The sequence below is a fragment of the Hippopotamus amphibius genome, chromosome 1 (assembly GCF_030028045.1).
Source record: "Hippopotamus amphibius kiboko isolate mHipAmp2 chromosome 1, mHipAmp2.hap2, whole genome shotgun sequence".
NCBI lineage: Eukaryota > Metazoa > Chordata > Mammalia > Artiodactyla > Hippopotamidae > Hippopotamus > Hippopotamus amphibius.
In genome coordinates this window covers 175,862,244-175,877,012 of record NC_080186.1, presented here as the reverse complement: position 1 = coordinate 175,877,012, position 14,769 = coordinate 175,862,244, and the positions used below count along the sequence as shown (strand labels likewise).

Genomic DNA, 14,769 nt, shown 5'->3' with positions numbered 1-14,769 from the left:
CTCAACAAAAAACTAGCAAACCAAATCCAACAATAAATTAAGAGGGTCAAAGATCATGATTAAGCAGGATTTACCCCAGGGATGCAAGGATTCTTCAATATCTGCAAATCAATCAGTGTGATACACCACATTAACAAACTGAAGAATAAGAAACATATGACCATCTCAGGAGATGCAGAAAAAGCTTTTCACAAAATTCAATACCCACTTATGATTAAAAACTTTCCATAAAGTGGGCAAAGAGAGAACCTACCTCAACATAACAAAGGCTATATATGACAAACACACAGCTAACACCATTCATAGTGGTGAAAAGCTGAAACCATTCCATGTAAGATCAGGAACAAGACAAAGATATCCATTCTCACCACTTCTATTCAACATAGTTTTGGAAGTCCTAGCCATGGCAAACAGAGAAGACAAAAAAATAAGAGGAACCCAAATTGGCAAAGAAGTAGTAAAACTGTCACTGTTCGCAGATGACATGATACTATACAAAGAAAATCCTAAAGATGCTACCAAAAAACTACTAGAGCTCAATAATGAATTTGGTAAAGTTGCAGGATACAAAATTAATACACAGAAATCTCTTGCATTTCTATACACTAACAACGAAAGATCATAAGAGAAATTAAAGAAACAATCCCATTTATCATCACATCAAAAGCAATAAAATACCTAAGAATAAACCAACCTAAGAAAACAAAAGACCTGTACTCTGAAAATATTAAGATGCTGGTGAAAGAAATCAAAGATGTCACAAACAAATGGAAACATATACCATATTCTTAAATTGGAAGAATCGATATTGTCAAAATGACTATACTACCCAAGGCTATCTACAGATTTAACGCAATACCTATAAAATTACCAATGGCATTTTTTGCAGATCTAGAACAGAACATTTTTAAATTTGTATGGAGACACAAAAGACCCCGAACAGCCAAAGCAATCTTGAGACAGAAAAACAGAGCTGGAGGAATCAGGCTCCCTGACTTCAGACCATACTACAAAGTTACAGTAATCAAAACAGTATAGAAGTGGCACAAAAACAGAAATATAGATCAATGGAACAGGATAGAAAGCCCAGAAATAAACCCACAGACCTATGGTCAATTAATCTTTGACAGAAGAGGCAAGAATATACAATGAAGAAAAGACAGTCTCTTCAATAAGTGGTGCTTGGAAAACCGGACAGCCATGTAAAAGAATGAAATTAGAACATTCTCTAATACCATACACAAAAATAAACTCGAAATGGATTAAAGACCTAAATGTAAGACCAGATACTATAAAACTATTAGAGGAAATCATAGGAAAAAAAACTCTTCGACATAAATCACAGGAATATCTTCTTCAATCAATCTCCTAGAGCAATGGAAATAAAAACAAAAATAAACCAATGGAATAAAAATAGAATTACCATATGATCCAGCAATCCCACTCCTGCACATATATCTGGAGAAAACTATAATTTGAAAAGATACATGTACCTCAGTGTTCAGTGCAGCATTATTTACAATAGACAGAACATGGAAGCAACCTAAACGTCCATCAACAGGTGAAGGATAAAGATAAACATAGAAAGATAAAGATAAATGGATACAGAAGATGTGGTACATATATACAATGGAATATTAGTCAGCCATAAAAAAGAATGAAAGAATGCCATTTACAGCAATATGGATGGAGATTATCATACTAAGTAAGTCTGACAGAGAGACTAATATCGTATGATACAGCTTATACATGGAATCTTAAAAAAAAAAATGATACAAATAAACTTATTTACAAAACAGAAACAGACTTACAAACTTAGAAAACAGACTCATGGTTACCAAAGGGGAAAGGTGGGGAGGAGGGATAAACTGGGAGTTTGGGATTGACATATACACACTACTATAGATAAAATAGATAACCAACAAGGACTTACTGTATAGCACAGGGAACTCTACTTAATATTCTGCAATAACCAAAACAGGAGAAGAATTTGAAAAAGTATAGAGGGACTTCCCTGGTGGTGCAGTGGTTAAGAATCTGCCTGCCAACGCAAGGGACACGGGTTCAATTCCTGGGCCGGGAATATCCCACATACCACAGAGCAACTAAGCCCGTGCACCACAGTTACTGAGCCTGTGCTCTAGAGTCCACATGACACAACTACTGAGGCCACATGCTGCAACTACTGAAGCCTGCGCACCCAGAGCCCGTGCTCCACAACAAGAGAAGCCACTGCACTGAGAAGCCCACACACCACAACAGAGTAGCCCCTGCTCACCACAACTAGAGAAAGCCTGCGCGCAGCAACAAAGACCCAGTGCAGACAAAACAAAACAAAAAACCCAAAACAAAAACAAAAAAAGAGAAAAAGAACAGGTATACATACACATACAACGCAATCACTCTGCTCCACACCTGAAAGTAACACATTGTAAATCAATTATACTTCAATATAAAGTAAAATTTTTTTTTAAACTACTATCAAAAAATAAAATAAAATACCATTTACATCAGCACCCAAAACAAATACTTAGGAATAAATCTAACAAAATATGCAGAAGATCTACATGACGTAAACTATAAATGTGATAAACAAAATCAAAAAGAACTAAATAAATGGAGAAATATTCTATGCTCATAAATAAGACAATTCAATATTGTCAAGATGTCAGTCCTTCCCAACTTGATGTATACAATCAATGCAATCCCATTCAAAATCCTAGCAAGTTATTTTATGGACATGGACAAAATGATTCTAAAGTTTACATGGAGAAGCAAAAGATCCAGAACAAGCAACTCAATATTGAAGAACAACAAAGTTGGAAGACTGATACTATTCAACCTCAAGACTTACTATAAAGCTACAGTAATCAAGACAGTGTGGTACTGGTGAAACAGACACAAAAATCAATGAAATAGAATAGAGAGCCCAGAAATAGGTCTACATAAATACAGTCAACTGATCTTTGACAAAGCAGCAAAGAAAATAGAGCAAAGATAGTCTTTCAACAGTGTGCTAGAACAACTGGACATCCACATGTGAAAAAATGAATATAGCCACAGACCTCAAAACCTTCACAAAAATTAACGCAAAATGGATCATAGACCTAAGTGTAAAGCACAAACCTTTATTAAATCATAAAAGACAATATAGGAAAAGCCTGGATGACCTTGGGTACGATAATGACTTTATAGATACAACACCATAAGTATGATGCATGAAAGAACTGATGAGCTGAATTTCATTAAAATTTAAAAACTTCTGCTCTACTAAAGACAATGTCAAAAGAACGAGAAGACAAGTCACAGACTGGAAAAAATATCTGCAGAAGAGACATTTGATAAAGGACTGTTATCCAAAATATACAAAGAACTCTTAAAATGCAGCAAAAGAGAACACACAACCAATCAAAAAATGGGCAAAAGAGCTAAACAGACACATCACTTAAGAAGATATACTGATGGCAAGTAAGCACATGAAAAGACATTAACATCATTTATTACTAGGGTATGCAAATTAAAACAATGATATACCATTACACATCTATTAGAATGAACAAAACCGAAAACACTGACAACACCAAATGCTGACAAGGATGTGGAGCAACAGGAACTCTCATTCATTGCTGGTGGGAATGCAAAATGGTACAGCCACTTTGGAAGACAGTGTATTGGTTTCTCACAAAATTAAATATATTCTTAACCATATACTCTTACAGTTTGGCAGTTTCTTATAAAACTAGGCATGCTTTTACCCTAGGATTCAGTAATCATTCTCCTTCATATTTACCCAAATGAATTGCAAACTTAGGTCCACTCAAAAGCCTGCTCAGGGATATCTGTAACAGCTTCATTCCTAATTGCCCCAACTTGGAAGCAACCAAGACATCCTTCAGTAGCTGAGTGGATAAATAAACAGTGGTACATACAAACAAGGGAATATTATTCAGCTCTAAAAAGCAATGACCTATAAAGCCACAAAACAACATGGAAGAAACTTAAATGCATATTACTAAGTGACAGAAGCCAATCTGAAAAGGCTACATGCTACATGATTCCAACAATACAACATTCTGAAAAAAGCAAAACTAGAGATAGTAAAAAGGTCAGTAGTTGCCAAGGGTTAGAGAGGCAGGAGGGATGAACAAGCAGAATACAGAGGATTTTTAGGGCAGCAAAACTTAGTACCCCCCACTCAATTTTGTTGTGAACCTAAAAACACTCTAAAAAAGGTTTATTAATTAAAAAATGAAAAAAAATGAGGGTTTTCTTAAATTACAGCTGAGTTAATACAGACCAGTATAAGCATTTTTGGCTTTCCTGCACTCATCCAAGGAAGAAAATTTTCCTAAGTAGCAATTTTTATAAACAATGTGAAATTCTGCTTTGTTCTGTTAACTATCAAAGACGATCTTTCCCTATTTGTAACTTTTATAAACAAGAGCTAAGAGCAACAAGTGTTCATGTGTAGCAATGTCACATTTGTCGGCTGCGGCTGCTCTACAGTAAAATTGTTTACACTGGTGCATTTACCTTCCTCTAATACCTCCTCTCCCCTCCCTTCCTGAAGTGCTAGTCCACAGATTTAACTTCTCAGAGAATAACCTTAGAGATGATACACAAACCTTTTCCATCTCGGGGAGGCGCTCCCTTTGCTTTAAAACTATCCACTGGTGCCTTTGTATCTGTTTCCAAAGCAATGCTTATCTGTATCTCAGACTTGAACTTGGTGTATTTATTACTCAGCAACTGGTACCATTTTGGTGCCTAGAGAGTAATAACAAAACAAAAGCAAAACTTCTTAATAGTTAATAGGAAATAAACAGCAGTGGGAAATGTTCTGTAAGGTTCTAAATATATTTCCTATAGTTTCTCAATACTTCCTCCTCTTTTAAAGTATTTTTCCCCCACAATTTCCTCAAAAGAAATTAACCCTGCTTAAGAAACTAACTGAATTTCCTCTTGAAAAAACCAGGTAAAAGTTTAGATTGCCTTCCTTGTTTCTACTCCTGTGCTTCAACAAGTAACAACATATTAAAGAGGAGGAAACGCAATACGAGTATTTCTTTCTACCTTCACTCTTACACCCCCAATCTCACTTCATCCCTTATAACAACAACACCACAGACTCTCAATTCTCCACTTCTTAACCCCTAATTTTTCACTTTTTCTGTTATACCTTTTCTGCCTGCCACATTTCTGCTTTGTTCTGTTTATATCAAATCAGGAAAAGAAAAGCTTAGTGTTAATAAAAATACTAAAGAAATAATAAAGTAAGGTCTAATGGTAGAGTTCTGGGATATGCATCATGTATTTGATATTGAAATATAAAGGCTTTCTCACAGAATGAGGTATTCTAAACTACCTGAATTAACCCCAAGGTAACCTCAAGAATTCTTATACCCAAATCAGCCTGCAAAATCTCATGGTCCAGACCACGTGTATCATTAGTGCAGGGGCACCATTTCAATACCCATAAACAGCATTCTTACTCTGATCACTGTAATACAAAGGCATAGGAACTGGTGCTTATAATATGATCAAAATCAAAAACTGCAGCTTTATATTCAAATTATGTTTGTAAGTAAACAGGGTCAACTAGGCCATACGTATTTTAAAAAATCCACAACCAAGTTTTTTCAAAGGCAAAAACTCATAGTTTGTTGCTGTATTTCTTATGACAGATATTTTCTAATTTTAAGCATAAGCCTGAAAAAAAAAGATTTTTAGCTGCTCACAGGATTTATGATATATTTTTCTGTTATTAACTCAGAAAAATAAACCTCGGTTCTTCTGTTTGTGTTTATTTACAGAGAATCAATTTATCTTGAAATTCAAATATTCTACTATCCAACTTCAAATATTTCTGCTGGCAAACAGAAGACATCAAACAAGACAATATTTGGTTTTCCCAAAACTAACATGATTTTGACACATTTCTCCTTAATTTTGTTCACCAACATGATGACAAACTGCCCTAAAGGACGAGACAGGGGAAAAGGAATGCCAAGAGCATTTGGAGACACGATCTCAGCTCAGATATCCTCCTCCTAAGAGGATTTACCTTCTCTTTAACCAAAGTGACTACAGAAGTATTCATGTCTAAGCCTAAAGAAGGAAAACCTTTTTCAGGACTTGGGGGCAGAGACCTGATGAGTACCCAAGAATGAAGGAGAAATAAGTGCTCTTTTAAGGCACTTCAGTTTCTTTTGAATAATTCAAAATTTGGGCCAGGCTGACTGGCTCATTTGCAAATACACACAAACCCTTGGAGATATTGCAAGTTCATTTCCAGACCACCACAATAAAATGACTATTGCAATAAAAAGCAAGGCACACAAGTTTTTTGGTTTCCCAGTACACACAAAAGTTATGTTTATACTACACTGCAGTCTATTAAGTGTGCAGAAGCATTATGCCCAAAAAAAATGTACATACCTTATTTAAAAAATACTTCATTGCTAAAAAATGCTAACCATCATCTGAGCCTTCAGTGAGTCGTAATCTTTTCACACTAGTAACATCAGAGATCACTGATCATCATAACAAATATAACAATGAAAAGGCTGCAATATTACAAGAAATACCAAAATGTGGGCAAATGCTGCTGGAAAACGGCCCCAACAGATCTGCTTGACACAAGGTTGCCACAAACCTTCAACTGGTTTAAAAAAAAAAAAAAAAGATGCAGTATCTGTGAAGCACAAAAAAGTGAAGTGCAATAAAACGAGGTATGCCTCTATCATTGCTATCAGCAGCAAAAATGTTAGTAACAGATAAATTTTTCTTCACAGAATCCTAATTTAAGATTCAAACCAATCAAGGACTTTAAAATAAAAGAGAAGAATTTTTTTTACTTTATTTTCTTAAGAAAGTTAGACCAAAAAAAAGTCATTAAGAAAAACTGATTGAACTTGGTGTACCCCCCAAAAAAAAAAAAAAAACTGAAAGTAAGAATTTCTAAAATCGATAACATACAAAAAAGGTTGTAACATATTTTAAAAGACATAAGCATTTTCAATAACAAAAAGCACATGAATCAAAACCCTGAGTTCTTCTTTCTCACGGTGGAAGTACTATTTACATAATAAGTGTGTTTCAAGAAATTCCCTTAGTCTACTACATAAGGAATGCAAGAAGCAGGAAGCAGGGAAACCAATCAGAAAGCTACTATGATAGCCAAGAATGATAGTGGCTTAAGCTGAGACCGCAGCGTGAAAATGCAGAATAGTCACTGGATCAGGAAGGAAAACCAACTGGAAAGGGTGGCGTCAAGGAAGACTTCTATATTTTTAGCTCACCTAACTGGAAAGAGGGTGGTGACCATTCACAGAAGCAAGAAACTCAAAAAGAGGAGCACCTTTGAAAGCGAAGTGTAGGAGCTGAACATGTTAAAGGTAATAGCAACGTGAACACAGATCTGAACTCAGAGGGGAGTTTCTTTGAGAAAGTTAGTTCTAGGCCCAAAGAATGACCAAAAGGTCAGGATTTTCTAAATTAAGTTCATCATAAGAACTAAGAACTATACTGGCTCAAGCTATTAGGTCCAATATTCCACGTCCTTTCCATCAATCTGATACCTATTGAAAATAACCAACTGTTTCACATAATCAGTAATAAAACATCAAAAGGTCCATACCTGCTTTGTTTCTTGAGCAGTTCTTAAGTCTAGAACAATGTAACCTATAGTTTCCCTGACTGAAGATAAGGGATCCAAGGCAAAACACTGGAGTTTGATAGGAGTACGCTGTAGCCTGTAACATAACAATTTATGTGATAAATAAAATCACTTTTGCTTAATACTGAACTTCCTATTAGGTTTGGAAAAGCCGCCTACTACTATCAAGACAATTATAATTTTGTTGAATAACCTGTACCTATTCTATACTTTCTGAAAAACTCTTCAACTGGCATGAACTATTAATTATGTCTGCTTATCTATACACCAACTAAGTAATATACAAAACATGTCAAAAATTTTAGTCTCTCTCATCTAAGAAGCTAACATCTATGTCAATGTTTCGCAAGCTTCTATAACATATAGAACTCTTTTAAAGTTAAAAATTGCTGTGAATCCTCAAGATTGATTTTAAATTGTTTTTCTTAGACTGTCCAATATACATAAAGCTTCAAATACTCATACGTATATGCTTACAGCTCTTTCTGTTGCTAAAAAAAATAAACTTAAGAATTAAATGCCATAATATCATAAAGCATTAAAATTAAGTAAACAACAATTCAATGTAATACATGATAAGGTCATGTAAGTATGACCTTGACTGGTATAACATGGCTTCTTTTGAGTCTGGAACCCTACACTGGCTCACTCATACAGTAAGCTGATTGGATTTGGCCATTACTGTCATCTAATGGAATAACTATGAAACCTGCACTTGGCACAAAAATCATCATTTATATATTTAATTTATCTGCGTTATTTTCTCAGCCTACAAAATATACAGTGGTACCACTCTGCACTAACACAATTATATACACAACCACCAATGCAGGCAGTAATATATCAAGACTGTCTAAGCCGGTATTCCAGAAGTCACAGAGATGAAGTGGAAAATTCTAATATCCTTTAGGAATTTAATACCCTTTCAAATAGGTCCATGGACTCTTCTAACAATAGAAGAAATTAAATTTCTCCTTGCTTTCATTTTTTTAACTTGGTACTTTTGATTTAGTGCTAAGAAAGAACAAATATTGAAGAGACTCTATATTCCCCAGAGGAAACATATGTTCAATTCTTTTTAAAATAAAAGTATTAGTGTTCTTGCCTGCTTCTGGTCATCAGAGTTCATGAAATAAGAAGAAGCTATAACTTTAAATATGTTTTATATACCAATAAATTGTTTAAAGGTCTAAAATCAAGTGTAAAATTAGAAAGAATCCCTTGTATAATTACTATACACACACACACACACACACACACACACACACACACCCCCCTTTGGCAAGCCAAGTAAAATATACAATAAATTTACTAATAGAAATTACAATCAATTTCAACCCATATTTAAAAGTGGGTAGGCTTCATAATGGCACTTCTAGAATATTTATTCCCTTAAACATTAGCAAAAAAAAAGAGAGAGAGAGAGAGAGAGGAAGGAAGGAAGGAAGAAAAAAAGCAAGCTAAGCTAAGTGTAGTGGTTAAACTGGCTCCTGGGCTTTACCACTGTCCAGCTGACTGACTTAAGGCAAGTTACTTAACCTCTCAGGCCTCAGTTTTCTCATCTGTAATATGGGAGAAATAATACCTACTTCATAGGGTTGTTCTGCTGTTTAAATGAATTATTGTTGCAAATTTAAAACCACTCAACAAATATTATCTACTTAGAGACATATATCTATTTATTTACGACAGACAAAAAGAGCCGAACAAATTGAAAATAACAGTCACCTGTGCTGATGAAGCACTTTCCTGTCAATTTCCCAGGCTAACTCAGTAGCAAATTCTGGCTGGTCAGTATGGTCCACAGGATCAGTAGCCAACTGTTCTCCATCAAACTTTGCTTCTACTATAAGCATATGTTTTGGACGTTTGGGGAAATGGCGACCTAGGAAAAAAGACTATACAGGTTAACCGGAAGTGTACAAAAATCAAATATGATCACTTAGCATGTTGTTTTATTTTATTTTATAAATTTATTTATTTATTTATTTATTTATTTATTTATTGGCTGTGTTGGGTCTTTGTTGCTACACACGGATTTTGTCTAGTTGTGGTAAGCAGGAGCTACTCTTCGTTGTGGTGCACGGGCTCCTCATTGCCGTGGCTTCTCTTGTTGTGGAGGACAGGCTCTAGGTGTGTGGATTTCAGTAGTTATGGCACATGGGCTCAACAGTTGGCAGCTCACAGGTTCTAGAGCACAGGCTCAATAGTTGTGGCGCATGGGCTTAGCTGCTCTGAGGCAGGTAGGATCTTCCTGGAGCAGGGATTGAACCCGTGTCCCCTGCATTGGCAGGCGGACTTTTAACCACTCACCACCTAGGAAGTTCCACTCAGCATGTGTTTTAAAAACTGACATATTTTAGCCATGGTTGACATACATTCCATAAACTACCTCACTAGCACATAGTCATATATACACTCAAATTCATGATTCATAAAAAACATTAATCAAATTGAAAGCCATAATTAATTAGTGCTTCTCTAACACTAATGTGCAATGAATCACTCAGGAACCTTGTTAAAATGTAGATTCTGGTTCAGCAGGTCTGGGGTGGGCCCGAGAGTCTGCATCTCTAACAAGATCTCAGGAGATGTCCATGGTGTTGTCCTTGGTTCACAGTTTGAGCAACAATGATCTCAATAACATTTAGAATTAAAGTTAAAAATTGATGATTACACCAATTTTAGATATTATGATACCATTACTTAATACAGAACAGTTAAATCATCTGGAGAGTTGAGAAATAAATAAGCAAAAACAAATTTACCTGCATCTTAATTTTCCTGCTAACACAGTTAAGAATACCTTACAAATTAGCCAAAGGAAAATAAACACATTTATTCATTCTAGTTATTTTCAAGGACAACGTTGTATATTCTCAAGAAATATTAAAATATTCTATCTACACATTACTGTTCATTCGCACTGCCTGACCTCATCCCTTTACTGTTTATTGAAGGCATACTGAGAGTCAGGTATTATGCCAGAAAATGGGATGCAAAAAGAGTGAAACAAGAGTACTTGTCAGTGAGAGTCTAGTGGGAAGAGACAAAACACTGAAAGCAGAAGGCTAAAAAACTAAAAAAGAAGCACTAACAACCTTACAGCCCACATGTCTACAGGTCTGGTGAGGGGGGTTCAGTGAGGGGAGTTTTAACCACTATTAAGTAAATACATCCCTGCTGCTACTCGCCCTGGTACAAGCTACTTAGTAAGGAATTAGCTGGCCAGAAAGACCTTGATTGCAAACCTGTGAGTTTCAACCTGAAGTTCTCATTTCAAACTCCCTATAAAGAGTCTTACCACATATGGCAGGCTCTCGCAATTAGCATTCACGGAGGCCTCTCGCTGGAGCTGCTTTCAGCTGCTCTAAGAGATCACTAAGTTTCCCAAATGAATTTCATATATGTCAAAAAAAAAAAACCCTGTATTTTCAGACTATCCTAACTACAGCCTCCAATAAGCTTGAAAAGAGAGGATAAGCAGTAGAACAAACAGGTGCCTGCCTCAACCCAAAGACAACCAATATCTTGAGAACAAAAGCCCTGTCATTTTCATCCTTGAAATCCAGTAAATTGCCCAAAGTTTGCTCATGGTAGAAACCCAATCATTTTCTTTTGAATAAAGGGCATTCTAGAAATGTAGTCAAGAAACTGCAAGCAGCTCAATATAGTTGAAGGACTGGGAACATATAAACATATGGCAGGAGGGGAGCTGAGGCTGAAAAGGTAGGCAACAGGTCTACCATAAAGGGCCACGTATGCCATTCTAAGTATAGATCTTATCCCTCAGCACACCGAAGGATTTCAAGAAAATCCGATGGCATTTCAGAAAGGTTATCCCCAGACAGTAAGGTGGATAGTGTTTTCTGAAAAGAAAACACGTATGGAACAGACTTCTGACAAGATGACTACAGTACATTGGTGGATAATGAGGGCCCCAAAGCAAGGCACCCACAATGGAAACTCATTCATTTAAAAGTTTACATGAAGCACCTACTATTATTTTAAAAATAACATCAACACTTGGTGACCATTTAGAAGTTGGGGATGGAGAGGGAACCCAGGAAGATGATGACTCCTGGGGTCTTGGCTTTAGGCAACAGCGTGGTTATGATGAATGGAAATATAAACAGAAGAGGAGGAACAGTTTAGAGCACCAGACACCAGTTTTACATATTGTTTGTAGCAACATCTAACTGACTTGCCTGACTCCAGGTTTTCCTGACTCCTGCATGCTGCTACTAAACTATATGTGCAAAAAAATGCTTTCCTACTTAGGAATACATGCTGGCTCCTTACTTTTTAAAACACTGAATCTAAATTCCTCAGCTTTCAAGATCCTCCAAAACCTATTCACTCTATCTATACAAGTTTATTTCTTACTACAATATTCCTAAATATTCCCCTTCCTTGGTTCTGGTCACCGTGCTGACCTCTTCACTGTTCCACCCACCATGCTCAATCCCACAGTGGCCTGGGTTGTCTATAATCACCTGGAATGACTTTTTTCTATCCTCGCTTATCTACAGCTTACCTACCACTCAAGGCACTTCAGCCATAATCCTCACCCACCTCAAAAACCTGCGTGTAGGGCCTGTATCACTTATTTTTATTTTATTTATATTACATCCCAAAATAGTATGTCCTGCACATTAATTTGACCTCCCCAAGGAGACAGAACCCTACAACCGTGAAGGGAAGGAGAGTGTCTTATGTTTCTGTTATCTCATAGCATGGGGCACAGTTCCAACTCCAAAAGCTTCTGTTCACCAAATTACAATGAGATGTCAGTCTTTAAACAGTCAGTAACCTAACAGTTAAATGTGCCAACACTATGGCTTCGGGTCACTCTTCTCTTACAAAACTCAAAAATTGGGTTTATGATGTTTTCTTTCCTCTTACCACCCAAATGGTGCCAGCCTCCACAAGACACCTCCCTTCTTGTCATGTTATTCAAAACCCATCCTCAATTTACCTATCAACTCCTATACCGTTCACTTTCCTGCAAGCTGCTCTCCAACCACACTGAATTCAAGCAATCAAAGAACATGCCTTAAGAAAAGAACATGCCTTGCTTTTCTATACCTTAAACATGCCACTGGCTCTTCCCTTTGCCCAGAATGCCCTTCCTTCCTTTTCTTCACTTGTCAAATTTCTAATCAACTTTTAGGACCTAAATAAATGTCACCTCCTCTGGGAAACCTTTCCCAACTTCCCCAGACAGAGGTGGTCATTCTCTCTTCCACACCATGATGAATTAATTGAATTATCTGTTGTTCTCCATGCTACACCCTTAGCTTTTAGAACCAGGACTGTTTTACTCTTACATTGCCAGCACAGTGCCTAACACTCAATGAGTCTCCAAATCAACAAATGTCACGCAACAAACCAAACTTCGAGACGTGTAACAGACCCTCCCGACAGTTGTATTCCTTTAAGCGCCCGTCAACACCTGTCAAGGAAATGGCCACCGCAACACTTCTGAAAACGCAGGAAACATGTATTTGAGTCAAAGCAAAGTTCTCACCAATGGTATTACTTAGGAGGTCGCTGAACAGAACGTGCTTTCCAAGCACACTTTCAGTTCATGATACAAAAGTCATCGACATGCTGCTTCCGATGGAAATCGTTTTTCCAACATTCCCTGGGTCTACGGCTAGTCACGCTAAGTCTCACCTACCCCTAGTAGTTCTCATACTCCCTTGGGGGATTTTTAAATCAACTGCCCAACAGATCTCACTACTTGGAACTTTGAACAAGTCTCTGGGGACGGCACAAGCAAAGATGACAGGGTTCTTCAGGTTAACAAAGCCTCAGTCCCACACTATACTCTGTTAAAATTCAGAAAGCAGCAGCTGCAAACGCCAAGTCCCGGGCCGCTCACCTTCTAGGATGGACACGACGATGAGCAGTTGGTCGGACTTGGAGACCATGGTTGCGGTCGGCGGCCCGCAGGCAGGGTCTGCTGGGAGGAAGAAGGGCCGGGGTGAGTGCCGGGTAGCCCGCGACCCCCGGCGGGGCTCCCGGCGAGGCTCCAGCCGCCCGCCTGCAGCCCGGGACGCCCGGACCCCGCTCTGCGGTCCACCTGCAGCGAGCCCGGTTCCCCGGGCCCCGGCCGCCAGGCCACCCGCAACCCGGCCCCGACGCAACGCAAAGGCAGCTCAGACACCCGGCCCGGCCTGTTTGCAAGGAGACGCGAGCCCGCCGCCTGAGGACCTTTTGCCGCCTACGTAGTAGCTTTTCAAACGCCCGGGCAGCCGCCGCGGCCACCGCCGCGCCCCGCTTCCGCCTAGCAACCGGGCCCGCAGGCCCAGCTCCCGGGGGAGGCTGGAGGACAAAGGGTGATAGAGACCAGGGCAGTCGAGGATAGAACGTCCCTCAGCCCGCTTCGCCTCCTACCCTTTTATGCTACGTTCCAGAGCCCCGAGGAAAAGACTAGTCATTACCTCCTAGCGCCCCCTGCTAGCCGGATGGGGGAACGCGGGCGAGTTGGTGGAGAGCAACTGCGCAGGCGCACTACTGCAATAACTGCTTCCTGAAGTTCCCCAGAAAGGAAAGTGAATGTAATGTATTCTGTGGTTTACGCCCTGGGCACAACCTGGGAAATATATCAATAGAGATTTAAAAACAAAAAGCAAAAAAAACTAGCTCTGTTCAGGCTCCCAGTGTCAACACTGCTTAAAACTTAAGTCACAGAAAAATAATAATTTAAGTCTGAACTCTAAAGTCAACTAAAATTGTCCCCTGGCGGCAGCTCGAGTTTCCACGCTTTGTAAACAAGTAGCGTCAATACGGTAATTGCTGTAACTTGTTGGCGGTGACATAAGCTCTCTGAGAATTTCCTGTACAGTAAAAATTACCCTAAAACAAAAACATTGTCACGTGGGCAGGGAAATTAAAGGTATAGGTTCTTCTACCCCTGACGACAAAGCAATTAGCAAAATCAACACCAGAAATTAAAAGCTGTCAACCGATGTTTTCCCCTTTCCACCCCTTCTCCCCCACAAACTTAAGGCTTTCTTTTAGGAAAGATTAGAAATCTTTTGAAGGACACCTGGTTTGAAACTAGATTTTGGAAGGGATAGGTT

The 14,769-nt window shown here is 38.3% G+C and overlaps 1 protein-coding gene across 5 annotated transcripts in view; it reads right to left on the bottom strand.

Annotated features, from left to right (window-relative positions):
• The window catches only part of CEP120 (centrosomal protein 120), a 92,453-nt gene extending 78,385 nt beyond the window's left edge, over positions 1-14,068 (bottom strand). Inside the window, exons 1-5 of one of the 5 annotated variants that reach the window (XM_057736569.1) lie at positions 13,898-14,068; positions 13,566-13,646; positions 9,407-9,563; positions 7,640-7,754; positions 4,626-4,767 (exon numbers count right to left, since the gene is read on the bottom strand). In XM_057736569.1, coding sequence (XP_057592552.1) covers positions 4,626-4,767; positions 7,640-7,754; positions 9,407-9,563; positions 13,566-13,614 — 463 coding nt within the window. In that variant the 5' untranslated portion in view covers positions 13,615-13,646; positions 13,898-14,068. Of the gene's footprint in view, positions 1-4,625; positions 4,768-7,639; positions 7,755-9,406; positions 9,564-13,565; positions 13,872-13,897 lie in introns of those variants that run through there. The other 4 variants (XM_057736552.1, XM_057736562.1, XM_057736577.1 and 1 more) reach the window with 4 other exon arrangements.
• Between the last annotated feature and the right edge of the window lie 701 nt (positions 14,069-14,769).